Below are 14,542 nucleotides of genomic sequence, written 5' to 3'. Positions count from 1 at the left end.
GTGCATTATACAGATTTTAAAAACAGAACTTTTCAATTTTGTACAGATAGCATACACTCCCTCACTAGGTGATTAGCATGATATACCTGTTGTAGTTGGGTCAAGGGGCGGTAATGATTCTACAGGTGAAACAGCTAGAAGGAGAAAAAGGGCTAACAGAGAGCAGGTGCTTGATGAAGAACAACAAGTAAAGCGGGTCCGGGAAATACTTATGGCTCCTTCGGAGGATGAGACTTTTCTAGTGATGAGGAGTCCATACTAGATGATGATTTCGCAGAGTAGAGGAACCAAAAGGTCTACTCGAGAGCAGGAGTCGGATGAGGAAAGAAAGGAAAAAGATCCGAGACATACTTACTGCTCCCACGGATGAGGAGGCTTTTGAGGGATTCTCTGGGAATGATGGGTCTGGGAGTGAGATGGAGAGTGCTGACTGGACTCAAGTAAATGTTGATGATGAGCCAGCCCATGGGGCTGCATCAGGGGATTGGCAAGCCTCTCATACTCCTAGGACATAGGGAGATCTAAGTCTTGAACAGAGATGGAGGTGCTGGAGGAATGGGAGGCAAGGTCCAATAACAAGATCAAGATCAGCTGCGATTAATAAGGAAAGGGCAGAGGTCTCATCAGCATTGGACTCCGACGAGTAAGTTAAAAGTAGAGTTTGGAGAACTATTGCCTTGCAGAAGGCAAGGTGTCTTTTGGGACGTTGCTTTGTTGCTGCCTGTCTCCTTGGGTCCTGGCTGTACTGCTTCATGTGTTCCTGAATCCGGATTACTTCTTGCTTTGGCGTTCCTGTTTGACGACTGCTTTGGCATCTCCGTTTGGCGTTTCTGGCTCCTTGACTCCGGACTGTTTCCTGACGACGACATCGTTTGATTCTGCTTCGGCGTTCCCTGCTTTGGCGTTCCATTTGGCGTCTCTGGCTCCTTGACTCCGGTTCTTTTCCTGACAACGACATCGCTTGCTCCTGCTTCAGCGTTCCCTGCTTTGGCGTCCCTGCTTTGGCATTCCTTTTTCGGCGTTTCTGGCTTGGCATTTCTGGCTCCTGACTCCGGTTTGCTTCCTGACAATGGCTTTGTTTACTCCCACTTCGGCGTTCCTTGCTTGACGTTCCTGGCTTCCACTGGCTCCTGAACTTGGCTTGCCTTTGACGACAGCGCTTGCCCCTTTTAATTGGCGTTTTGGCTTCCTTTGTGCCTTTTGAATTCAGGCTTTACTCCTGGCTTCGTGTTGAAAGTAGTTAGTTCTCTCCTGACTCTTTGTGCCACAGCATAGCGTGGCGGTTGCTTTTTGGAATGTTTTGACTGTGTTTAAACTGGATTATTAGGCTAGATAATCCGGATTATCTCTCTGCTTCCGTTTAAGTGCTTTATTTGTTGCAGAAACGTTTTCCTTTTCTTATAACATTGAAGTTAAGTGTTTTTTGACTTCTAAACTTCAGTTAATAAACACTTATTACTACTTGTGTGTGTGGCACTTTAAGAGGAGTCTGTGTTCTAACAATACCTCAAAGAATAAATTCATTTTTAAGACGGTTAAGGTGACAATGCAATAAAGTAATTCTTTATGAACAATGCATTGGCACAGTTTTTATATTGGTGAAAAAAAATTAAAATCAGAGACAAGTGCTGAAATTAAGATGGACAAAGCAGCAGGCCCAAAAGAATAGGAGACTATAACTCTGGCTGCTTTTCCCACAGAAGCAATAAATAAATTTTGAAACGCACCAAGCATGGCAAAAAGAACTGACTAGAGAACATAAGAACTTGCTTTTAGTATAAGCATATTTATAATGCCATAGTTAATAAAACATATAATCAAAAGAATAAGTGCCCAGAAGAATGAAAAGTCATGGATTTACTTTAATTTTCTAAGGCCTTGAGTTCCAGATTTGACAAAAAGATGGGATGATGATGACTAAAAGAAATGCATTCCCTATGTCCATCTAGATCCGATTAAGATCTTCCTATCCCCTAAGCATATAATGCAAGACAATGCCATAGAAGAGACATGAAGGCTTAGAATGGTCACCAGTTTGCTACCTCCATAAGAATCCTCAAAGATTCAGTTAACTATTCTACCTCAAAGGAAATGGCAGACCTTCAGGTTTCACACAGGTGACACAAACAAAACAGAGAAAAAAGATCAGATTATCTTGCTTGCTTGTTGCTTATTTAGACACATTTAGGGACTTGGAATCTTAAAATATGGAACAGATTGACAACTTGCATATTGACTGCCCTAGAACAGCACAAATCTTTATCAAGCAAGTGGGGTGGGAGTTATAAAGGTCTTACACTTTCTCAGATGCATCTACTTTGTGCTTTGTGCACTACAACCTGAACAGGAGTTTCACCTATCTGAGTGAAAAAATTTTAGATTCAGAATTCCAACCTGATGAAGAAGTTTACGCATATCTTCAAGGTTCTTCTTTGTAAGGCACATACATTCTTCATCCAATATCTCATTTTCCAGCGTGCCATCTGGGATGTGTCCAATTTCTTTATTATACTGTTTTATTTCTTCTCTTAGTTGAACAAATTCTTCCTGTCGTTGTTCCTATTAAAATGTTTCAAGTAATTTAAATAGCTTCAGATTGAACAGGCAAACTTTAATGCTGTCATTAAGCTTAAGTTACCAAGAGCTTCAAAAGTGTTTCAGCTACTATTCCAGAAAGAGAAAATATATCAGTTCAGGACAGAGTATTCCAAAGAAATTCTTAATGATTTCAAGATATTTTTCCATAAATATGGGTAAATTCCAACATTTATATCTATGGTAGACTTGTATGTTCATATCAGACTAGGCCATAAAGATCAAACTGTTTCCCTGGAGCCCAAAATTGTGATTTACATCCAAGGATTCTGGAGGTGTATGATAGCAAATACCAGTTGATTACCTGAAATGCTTGGGAATTTGCTTATATGTATCTTATATATGCAGCCTGAAGATAATTTCACTGACAATATTTTAACACAATTGTGTGCATGAATCAACAACTGTGTACTTTGAAGCTTCAGATGCCACTATCTCAGGTGGGCAATTTCAGATTTTGGAAGATTTAGGAATTCTGGAAAAGGGAAGCTTATTCTGTACACAAAGTTGGCATCTAAAGGTATCTTATCTAGATTTATAAAAAAATATTCACATGTAGTTTTATATGTAACTACATGCTACCTCTTATGCATAGCAAGTACGTACTCAATCTGTTATGATTGAGCCTCATGGCTCTGTTACTGACAGACGTGGGCGTAAGACTCCTCGAGAGTCAGATACTCTCGAGGAGCGAGAGAGAAAAAGACTGCGAGACATATTTGCAGCACCATCTGACGAGGAGTCTTTCGAAGGGTTTACGGAGAGAATGGAGGAGGGGCTGGTTAGCTCAGAGGAGGATGAGATGGATTGGACTCGGGTAAGGGAGGAAGTGGGTGCCACTGGCCATGATGGGACAGAAGATGAATGGGGACCTTCAGGATTAGACCCATGGTTTAGCTGGAGGGATGGGACGGGATCCACAGCTGGAGATGCTGTTGGGCGTAGTCAGAGGTGTTCCAGCTCTGACGAGGAAAGTGATGAGGAAACGCCCGGGTTAAGGAGGACAGCTGACAGTGATGAAGATTTGTAACTGGCATAAAATGGGGCTTGAGAGCAATTGCAAATTGCGTTGGGCAAGGTAATCTGGGCAAACGCTTGGGATCCGTGTGTGTGTGGGACGCTTCCCTGAAGACTTGTGTGCTTTCCTGTGCTGTGACGTAAGTTGATTGGAATCCAGGGTCAGACGGCGGGAGGGATTGTGTGGGCATTTGTTTGTGCAAACCTGTGCTTACTCTTATTAGCTTGACCTTCCGTCGTCTTCTTGACGGACGCCATCTCCTGCTTTGAGAACTCGGACTGAACTGACCACGGCTTGTCTTCCCCCCCCTTCTTGGACTTGGAAAAACTACAAACGTCTGCTTCTGGCTTTGATCTACGGAACGGAACTGGTCTACTCAACTGCTACAATCCTTGGCTGATTTACTCGTGTCGGAGATCCTGTCTGCTGTGTGTGTGGGGGAGCGACGCAAGTTACTCTAAGCACAGTGTTGGCAGCAGAGAGGAATCTGCTGCCAATTAGTTGCATTCTTTGTATCTTTTGTTCCTTGGCTTTCGTTTCGTTTATACCCAGGCTGAAGCAAGCAGTTTGTTTTTACCCGGATTAAACTCCGGTTTAATCCGGTTTATCTTTTGAACATTTACTTTTGCCCCTTTTTGCTCCTAAAGGCAAAAACTGCCTGGCCCTTGTGTTCTACGGGCATTTTTGAGTTCTGTAATCTAATAAACTCTGTTACTTTGAATCTTGTGGCGTTCTGTCCTTGACAGATTGCCCAACGCCCATAAAAAGTTTATTGCAGCAATAAACCCGTCAGGAAGACGATGGATGAGTTAAGGGCCAAAGTAGACCAATTGCAAACGGCTTTTACCGTTAGCCAAACAGCTCAGGCTGTGAAAGGACATGTTTTGACTCCTGAACGCTTTGACGGAACCAGGTGCAAGTTGCCAACCTTTTTGGCACAAGTGGAGCTTTATTTTTCTCAGCTCAGTGCTCATGCTTTTCCTACAGACACTAGCAAGGTGGCCTTTATTTTGAGTTTGTTGACCGGTCCCGCAGGACAATGGGCCACTAATTTAATTTTGGGAAATGACCCAGTCAAGGACAATTTGAATAATTTCAAAAAGTTGTTAACTGATACTTTTGGGGATCCTCTCCGCACGGAGAACGCTGGGTGGGCTCTGTATCGGTTGAAACAGGGAAAGGGGACTGTTTTGGATTACTTAAATAAGTTTAACCTGTATCGCCACCAGCTGGATTGGGGGGAAAATGCATTCATGCTTTTATTTACTGCCGGGTTAAGTGATATGCTCCAGGATGAATTAGCACGCTTGGAGCCGGCTGAAAGCTGGGACGCCTTAGTAGCTAAGGTGCTGCGTTTAGACGCAAGGTTCGAGGCTCGTAAACACTCAAAAGCAATGTGTGCGCCACCCATGCATGTAACCAGGGCACCTGTGGTGATGGGGGAAGAGCCCATGGAGCTTGGGGTCTTTAAAAAGCTGTCTACAGAGGAAAAGAGCCGTAGGAGGCAGCTGGGCTTGTGTTTGTACTGTGGGAATGCTGGGCATTTTGCCAAAAATTGTAATGTGAAACCTTCCCAGCTTTCGGGAAAAGGCCAGCCCTAGTGCGACGTGAGTCCAACGCACTAGGGCTCCTCAAGCAGTCAACTGAGGGGAGGAAGCATGTTTTCGTACCCATTACATTATCTGTTGGGGGAAGGGAACTTGTTTCTACTTTGGCACTGCTGGACTCAGGGGCTACGGTCTCCTATGTAGATATTGAGTTTGCTAAGAAGCATGGCATTCCTAGAGTGCGCAAGGCATGCGACGTGTGGGTGGAAGGAGCAGATGGGAGACTGCTGGAGACTGGGGTGGTTAACCATGAAACCTCAGCAGTAACGTGGGAGGTGCAGGGAGTAACGGGAACGTTTGTGTGGGATATTACGAGCTTGCCTAGATATGATGTGATCCTGGGGATGGATTGGCTAGCTGTAGTAAACCCACAAGTAGATTGGGCAACACGTAAAGTGATCTTAAAGAGGCAGGATTGTTGCACTCTAAATGTTACTCATTCTGATATGGAGGGAGTGCCTGCTGAGTATGGGGAGTTCTCTGATGTATTTTGTAAAAGAGAAGCGGACAAATTACCACCGCACAGGCCATATGATTGCGCCATCAAGTTGGCAGAAGGTGCGAAACTGCCAGCAGGGAGGCTGTATGCCTTGACTGTACCGGAAAGGCAAGCTTTGCGGGAGTTTCTAGATGAAAATTTAGCCAAGGGGTTTATTCGCCCATCTAGTTCTCCAACTGCGGCACCAGTATTCTTTGTAGCCAAAAAGACTGGGGAACTTAGGCTGGTCTGTGACTATCGGATCCTAAACAAATACACCATTCGGGATAGGTACCCGCTCCCTTTAATCTCGGAACTGTTATCAAGGGTGCAAGGGGCTAAGGTCTTTACCAAGCTTGACCTGCGGGGGGCCTATAACTTAATCCGTATACGGGAAGGGGATGAATGGAAGACGGCATTTAACACGTGTTTCGGATGCCACGAGTTCCGAGTCATGCCTTTTGGGCTTTGTAATGCTCCTGCGGTATTCCAGAGGTTCATGAACGATGTGTTCAGGGACCTAATTGACCAATTTTTAGTGATTTATTTGGATGATATCTTGATTTTTTCTAAGGACGAGAAAGAACATCGTCAACATGTCAAGCAGGTTCTGCACCGACTGCGGGCTAATGGGCTTTTCGCCAAGGCTTCCAAGTGCGTCTTTCATGTGCCTGAAGTGGAGTTCCTAGGTCATGTAGTGTCAGGTAGGGAACTTAAAATGGACCCACATAAGGTTGACGCCGTCAACTCATGGCAGGAGCTGAAGACTAAGAAGGATGTACAAAGGTTCTTGGGTTTCGCTAATTACTACCGGGAGTTTATTCCGAATTTTGCAAAGCTCACGGTACCTTTGACGCAGCTTCTGCGCAAGAAACAGCCATTTGTGTGGGGGCGGGAAGCTCACGAGGCGTTTCTACAACTAAAGTCTAGTTTTCAATCGGACAACATACTAACCCATCCTGATGTTGACAGACCGTTCGTGGTAGAAGCGGACGCTTCTAGCTACGCGTTGGGGGCTGTATTGTCTCAGAAGGATTCCTCAGGGACCTTGCGTCCCTGTGGATTTTACTCGCGGCAACTAACACCCTTCGAGCAGAACTATACCATATGGGAGAAGGAGTTGTTGGCGATTAAGGTGGCGTTTGAGGTGTGGCGGCACTGGCTTGAAGGGGCACGGCACCAGATCGTGGTCAGATCTGATCACAAGAACTTAGAGCACTTGCAAACAGCAAAGAAGTTAAACCAGCGTCAAATCCGCTGGGCTTTGTTTTTCTCCAGGTTTAACTTCAAGGTGCAGTTCGTGGAGGGGAAGGCAAACTTGCGGGCCGATGCTTTATCCCGCAAGCCGGAATTTAAGACCAATGAGCAGGTAGTATGTCAGACCATCTTGCCTACTGCCTCTCTGTGTGTTGTAGATAATGAGCTTGGGTTACATGACCAGATCCTTGAGGCTCAGAAGGATGATGTGTGGACTCAGGAGCAACTGATGCTGCTCTCTGCAGGTAACCGTACCATACTGCCGCATCTCCAGGATCAAGACGGGGTATTGGTGCGTAGGGGGCAGGTTTACGTACCAGTAGGGACCCTCAGGTTGGAGGTGATTAGAGCCCACCATGACGAACCCATGGCTGGGCACTTTGGCAGGTTCAAGACCGTACAGCTTATCACCAGGAGCTACTGGTGGCCAAAGATGCGGCAAGACATTCTGCGCTTTTGTGACAGCTGCGCCGTTTGTCAGCAGAGTAAGACGCCTGTTGGGCGCCCTAGAGGGTTGTTATCGTCTTTACCTGTTCCGGAGAGGCCATGGCAAATCATTTCCATGGATTTTATTTCAGATTTGCCTAAGTCTGGGGGTTATACTTGTATTTGGGTGGTGGTGGATTTATTTAGTAAACTGGCTCATTTTATTCCTTGTTCAACCATTCCGGCGGCCCCTACGTTGGCCTTACTATTTACAAAGCACATCTATCGTTTGCACGGAGCACCCGAGGTGATTATTTCAGATAGGGCTCCGCAATTTGTGTCACGCTTTTGGAAACACTTCCATGAGTGTTTGGGGACTAAGTTAAACGTGTCTTCAGCTTTCCATCCGCAAACGGATGGACAGTCGGAACGGGTTAATGGGCTCTTAGAGCAGTATCTGCGTTGTTTTTGTTTAGATCAACCCACGGCTTGGGTAAAGTGGTTACCGGTGGCGGAATTTGCTTACAACAATGCGGTGCACACGTCTAGTCAGCATACGCCATTTGAGCTAACTTATGGTTTTCACCCACGGGGAGGTGTGGCGCCGTCGACCAATGTGGTCTCTTCGGACCCTGTGTACCGCTCTTCGGAAATGGCTGCATTGCATGATGTTGCCCGTCGCTTACTGTTGGAAGCTAAGGCAACGCAGAAGACTCAGGCTGACCGCCACAGGCAGGCAGGGGAGGAGTTGGAAGAAGGGGATTTGGTGTGGTTATCTTCCAAACATATTAAACAGGCTGGGGGAAAGTTTGCGCCTCGGTATTTGGGTCCCTTTCCTATCGTTAAAAAGATTTCTTCTGTTGCGTTTCGTTTGCGTTTACCGTCTAGTTTAAAGGTCCATCCAGTCTTTCATCGTTCGCTGTTGAAACTTGATACCTCTAGTCGTCGTGGTGCTATAGCGGAGGGTATCACTGCCACTTCTCCGCCATCGGGGGAGGAGGCCTTTGTGAGAGGGGATAGTGTTATGATTGAGCCTCATGGCTCTGTTACTGACAGACGTGGGCGTAAGACTCCTCGAGAGTCAGATACTCTCGAGGAGCGAGAGAGAAAAAGACTGCGAGACATATTTGCAGCACCATCTGACGAGGAGTCTTTCGAAGGGTTTACGGAGAGAATGGAGGAGGGGCTGGTTAGCTCAGAGGAGGATGAGATGGATTGGACTCGGGTAAGGGAGGAAGTGGGTGCCACTGGCCATGATGGGACAGAAGATGAATGGGGACCTTCAGGATTAGACCCATGGTTTAGCTGGAGGGATGGGACGGGATCCACAGCTGGAGATGCTGTTGGGCGTAGTCAGAGGTGTTCCAGCTCTGACGAGGAAAGTGATGAGGAAACGCCCGGGTTAAGGAGGACAGCTGACAGTGATGAAGATTTGTAACTGGCATAAAATGGGGCTTGAGAGCAATTGCAAATTGCGTTGGGCAAGGTAATCTGGGCAAACGCTTGGGATCCGTGTGTGTGTGGGACGCTTCCCTGAAGACTTGTGTGCTTTCCTGTGCTGTGACGTAAGTTGATTGGAATCCAGGGTCAGACGGCGGGAGGGATTGTGTGGGCATTTGTTTGTGCAAACCTGTGCTTACTCTTATTAGCTTGACCTTCCGTCGTCTTCTTGACGGACGCCATCTCCTGCTTTGAGAACTCGGACTGAACTGACCACGGCTTGTCTTCCCCCCCCTTCTTGGACTTGGAAAAACTACAAACGTCTGCTTCTGGCTTTGATCTACGGAACGGAACTGGTCTACTCAACTGCTACAATCCTTGGCTGATTTACTCGTGTCGGAGATCCTGTCTGCTGTGTGTGTGGGGGAGCGACGCAAGTTACTCTAAGCACAGTGTTGGCAGCAGAGAGGAATCTGCTGCCAATTAGTTGCATTCTTTGTATCTTTTGTTCCTTGGCTTTCGTTTCGTTTATACCCAGGCTGAAGCAAGCAGTTTGTTTTTACCCGGATTAAACTCCGGTTTAATCCGGTTTATCTTTTGAACATTTACTTTTGCCCCTTTTTGCTCCTAAAGGCAAAAACTGCCTGGCCCTTGTGTTCTACGGGCATTTTTGAGTTCTGTAATCTAATAAACTCTGTTACTTTGAATCTTGTGGCGTTCTGTCCTTGACACAATCTGTAACTGTTTTATAAGCTCTGCATAAAAACACCTCCCTTGCTTAACAGCTGGATTTTTTTGAAACTTGATGTGTTAAATTAATTTCAAAGTATCTGACTGGCAAATTATGTATAATGGAAAATTATTATTTGGTGAACAAAACTATTGTTTAACAAATAAAATATAAGTTCCAAAAAACAAATCATATTTATGTTTTCTAACACAGAGATAAACTTAGTATAGTACCTTAGTTTCTGAGAGCTTCTCAATATGCTCTTTTAATTCTTGAAGCTGTAAACTACTTGGAATGCTGCCTGTGGGTATGTAGTAGGGGGTTGCACAAAGCTCTGTGCACAGCGCCTGCTCTTCCTGCTGCAGTTGCTTCAGTTTTGTCAGCCTTTGGTTTTTTTCTTCATGAGCATCTTCTAAAGTCAAACGAAGCATTTTTTCTAACTGAAGGATGGTTAACGTTGGATCAACCTGTAAGTTAACAAAGTTACAGAGACACACAGCCAATACAGTGTATAAGAAATGCAGTATTGATTGATCAGAAATCATGCTTGAGCAAGCTACAACTATGTTGAAATGTTTTTGGCATTTGAACAGTCAAAATTTTTTGACAGGACAGTAACTGTCTTATCAAACCTTGAATGCAATAAATTGTTAGATATGGAGAATCGTAATTGAAAATTGCTGCCAAACTACTATCAAGATCCTCCTCCACATAACAAGCTCAATGGGATAGCATAGCCTTGCATATAAGCCTGGTTTTCCTTCCCCTTACCAGACTAGTTAAAATAAGAAAGCTTTCTACCAAACAAACTTGTGAAAGAGATAACTCATTCCACCCATTTGTGCACTTGCACAAAATTCTTGGCTGGCTATGTCTACCAAGGAAGTTGTTAAGCCTAAGACTGCTATAGAAGCTTATATTTATGGGCCCATGCTATCTGTGTCCTGTGGATGATGGCTTGCTTGCTGAAGCTTATATGTATCTTCCCATATGGCCAGCATGGAAAGCCAGTAAAAATGGGAGGAAAACAAAATCTCCCAACAGTTATAAAACACACATTTCTTTGCAAGAATAAAGGATGGAAATATGCATGCTTCCACACAAGGTGTCACTACAAGTGCAATTGTCAGAAACTTTTCTTGATATTAGTAGAATGTATGATTGCTCAAGTAACCAGCATTTATTTGCAGTGTCAGACATTTATAGGAAGCTATCTGTGCCCGGCCATGCATTGCTGTGGCTTATGGGAATTATTTGTTGGCCAGGTGGAATAGCAGTGAATAGCCTTGCAACCTCAAAGCCTGGCCGTTTTTTTCTTATGCGAATCCTTGTTTGGTGAGCTGGAATACAATGGAATAGGCTTGCTGCTTGGAAGGCTGGGTACTTGCGTTCTAGGCGAATGGTTTTTTGGCCAGATTGAACAGCACTGAATAGCCTTGCTGCTTGCAAGCCTGGCTGCTTTCTACATAGGGGCATCCTTCGTTGGCCAGGTTGAATGGGACGGAATGGCCTCATGGCTTCAAAGCCAGGTTGAATAGCAATTAATAGTCTCAGTGCAGCAAGTATGAATGCTGCAGTTAGCCACCTTGATTAACATTTAATGGCCTTGCAGTTTCAAAGCCTGCCTGCTTCCTGCCTGGGGGAATCCTTCTTTGGGAGGTGTTAGCTGGCCCTGGTTGTTTCCTTTCTGGAATTTCCGTTTTCAAAGTGTTGCTCTTTATTTACTGTCCTGATTTTAGAGATTATATTCTGTATTATTATACCACATTAATTACTATGTATTATATTTATAATCTTATATTATCTGCTTAGAACTGGATTATATGACACCCCTTCTACACAGCTGTATAAAATCCACACTGAACTGGATTATATGGTAGTATGAACTCAAGATAATCCAGTTCAAAGCAGATACTGTGGATTATCTGCCTTGGCATTCTGGGTTATATAGGTGTGTGGAAGGGCCTTGAGTCTACACTGCCATATAATCCAGTTCAAATCAGATAATCTATTTTATAGGCAGTGTGGAAGAAGCCTGACTGAAGAGGCCCTGAGCCCCAGTTTTGCTGAGTGGGTTGCCAGAAGATGAAGTGGGCAGAGCATACCCTTCTAACTGGCATTTAGGGGGGAAAACAGTTTTTCCCCATCCTCTAATTTGGACTTTATTTTTCTAGTTTTTTGTTTGAAAGAGATATTTTGGATAACTACCCTGTTTCCCCTAAAATAAGACATCCCCAGAAAATAAGACCTAGTAGAGGTTTTGCTGAATTGCTAAATATAAGGCCTCCCCCGAAAGTAAGACCTAGCAAAGTTTGTTTGTAAGCATGCCCGCCAAACAGAAAACCAGAGCATGCAGGATCAATAAATGTATGTACCATATACATGGAAATAATGGTAGTAATAAGAAATTCTTGATAGGATTCACAGTTTGTCTGGTTTGTGATGACAACTACTGTACAGTATATAATAAATGTTCATTTTTTTGTCCAACAATAAATGTGAATTCTTCTTCATGGAAAAATAAGACATCCCCTGAAAATAAGACCTAGAGCATCTTTGGGAGCAAAAATTAATATAAGACACTGTCTTATTTTCGGGGAAACACGGTATGTCTTTTGTGGCCAAATTTGGTGTGATTTGGTTCAGTGGTTTTGTTTATTCCATTAAAAAATGCACATTACATTTTTTTTATATATAGATGTCAGTGGGAGAGAGTGTAAAATGGGATCCATCAATCCACAGTTCACTTTTTCACATACTCCTTAATAAAGGGACTGTGTAGTTAAAGATTAGCACAACATCAGAGGGCAGCAAAAACTTACTAACAGAAAGACTGCTCACTCTTCAATTTACAGTATATAAAGAGCTGCTGAATAGGAAAAATCTAGGGAGGTCATTGCTTTCTTTTCGAAACACATATGCCTTGGGTTGCTGTGAGTTTTCCAGACGTTTCACTCACATCTATGGCAGGCACCCTCAGAGGTTGTGAGGTTTGTTGGAAACTAGGCAAGTAGGGTTTATATATATGTGGTAAGTCCAGGTTGGGAGAAAGAACCCTTATCTGTTTGAGGCAAGTGTGAATGTTGTAGCTGATCACCTTGACTAGCTATGGAGTTCCCAATGGTGCAGTGGGTTAAACCCTTGTGCCAGCAGGACTGATGACTTGAAGGTTGGGTTGCTGACCTGAAGGTTGCTGGATCGAATCAAACCCGGGGGGAGTGCGAATGAGCTTCCTCTATCAGCTCCAGCTCCATGCGGGGACATGAAAGAAGCCTCCCACAAGGATGGTCAAAACATCCAGGCGCCCCCTGGGCAACATCCTTGCAGACAGCTAATTCTCTCACACCAGAAGCGACTTGCAGTTTCTCAAGTCACTCCTGATATGAAAAAACACACCTTGATTAGCATTGAATAGCCTTGCAGCTTCAAAGTTTGGCTGCTTCCTGTCTGGGAGAATCCTTTGTTGGGAGGTGATTAGCTGCCCCTGATTGTTTCTTGTCTGGAATTCTCCTGTCTTCTGAGTGTTGTTCTTTATTTACTGTCCCGATTTTAGAGTTTTTAAAATATTAATAGCTGGGTTTTGTTCATTGTCATGGTTTCCTCCTTTTCTGTTTAAATTATCCACATGCTTGTAGCTTTCAATAGCTTCTCTGTGTAGTCTGATATGGTAGTTGTTAGAGTGGTCCAGCATTTCTGCGTTCTCAAATAATATGCTGTGTCTAGGTTGGTTCATCAAGTGCTCTGCTATGGCTGCCTTCTCTGGTTGAAATAATCTGCAGTTCCTTTCATGTTCCTTGATTTGTATTTGGGCGCTGAGCTTGACGATCCCTATGTAGATTTGTTAACAGCTGCATGGTATATTGTAGACTCCTGCAGAGGTGAGAGGATCTCACATTCACACTTGCCTCAGTCAAGAGTTCTTTCTCCCACTCAAGACATTCCACAGACATATAAACCCCACTTGCTTAGTTTCCAACAAACCTCACAACCTCTGAGGATACCTGCCATAGATATGGGTAAAACATCAGGAGAGAATGCTTCTGGAACATGGCCATTCAGCCCAGAAACTCACAGCAACCCAGTGGTTCTGGCCATGAATGCTTTCAACAACACATTTGGAGTAGGAGGAAAAATACAGGACTAAGAAACTTGTGCTCATCCTTGTTTTTAATGGCTGAAATTAAGTTGAGTACAGTTGACACAAATCAGCTAGAAAGCTACAGCAGCGCACAAGGCAGGCAGACAGACATATTCTCAGATCAGTAATATCTGTCTAAGTAAGATAATATTTTCCTCTTCTTATAATATGAAAACCCAAAGTTCAGCCAAAGAGCTTGAAAGCGTAAAGCAAGACTTCTAATTTTTCAAAAGCAATGTAATCTAGAACAGTTCTGTGTGGAGAACAGGTTATAAAGAAAGACTGATGATAGCCTCAGTCTGTCAAATTAATACAATTGTAATCATCAAGACAAAACAATTGAGAAGGAACTTGCCTTATACGGATCCTGCCTTAGTTCATGCCTGAGGATATCCAATTGATGCTTATGCATTTCGATGTCATTTTGAATTTTTTCTTTCATATTACTCTCCTCTTCAATCATTTCGTTCAAAAGAGTCTGTCCAGAACCCATACAAAAATGTCCACATATTTTAAGATCAAATGTAGTACATATTCATAACTTACCTAACAGCAATACTACATCAATTGTTAAATTAAGAACATGGGTACTGTTTCCCCCTCCTCAACTTGACTAATCTTTCCAAAATATGTAGAAGGGTAAGAATTCAAATACAAATATTATTGCCAGTATAATGTTTGTATTTTAGTACTAAGTATTACAGTGGGAACAGCAAAAAAAAGAAAGGACCAGAACTCTTGGTATCTTGAAGGGTGCAAAGGGCACAGGATATTCACTGACTTGTATTCTAGGCATTACATACATTCTAGTGATTTTAGAAATAAAAAATAGCATATTTATTTTACTTTATAT

The 14,542-nt window shown here is 43.6% G+C and overlaps 1 protein-coding gene across 3 annotated transcripts in view; it reads right to left on the bottom strand.

The window, feature by feature from the left end:
- LOC100561113 (protein regulator of cytokinesis 1) overlaps positions 1-14,542 on the bottom strand; it is a 38,767-nt gene that overhangs the window by 16,739 nt on the left and 7,486 nt on the right. For 2 of the 3 annotated variants that reach the window (XM_003223351.4, XM_008114584.3), the window contains exons 3-5: positions 14,045-14,167; positions 9,785-10,018; positions 2,395-2,559 (exon numbers count right to left, since the gene is read on the bottom strand). In XM_003223351.4, the coding sequence (XP_003223399.2) occupies positions 2,395-2,559; positions 9,785-10,018; positions 14,045-14,167 (522 nt within the window). The remainder of the gene's footprint in view (positions 1-2,394; positions 2,560-9,784; positions 10,019-14,044; positions 14,168-14,542) is intronic. The other variant, XM_008114585.3, reaches the window with a different exon arrangement.

This window comes from Anolis carolinensis, chromosome 2 (assembly GCF_035594765.1).
Source record: "Anolis carolinensis isolate JA03-04 chromosome 2, rAnoCar3.1.pri, whole genome shotgun sequence".
In the NCBI taxonomy this organism is placed as follows: Eukaryota; Metazoa; Chordata; class Lepidosauria; order Squamata; family Dactyloidae; genus Anolis; species Anolis carolinensis.
The sequence above is the reverse complement of the archived record's forward strand: the minus strand, read 5'-3'. Positions and strand labels throughout refer to the sequence as shown.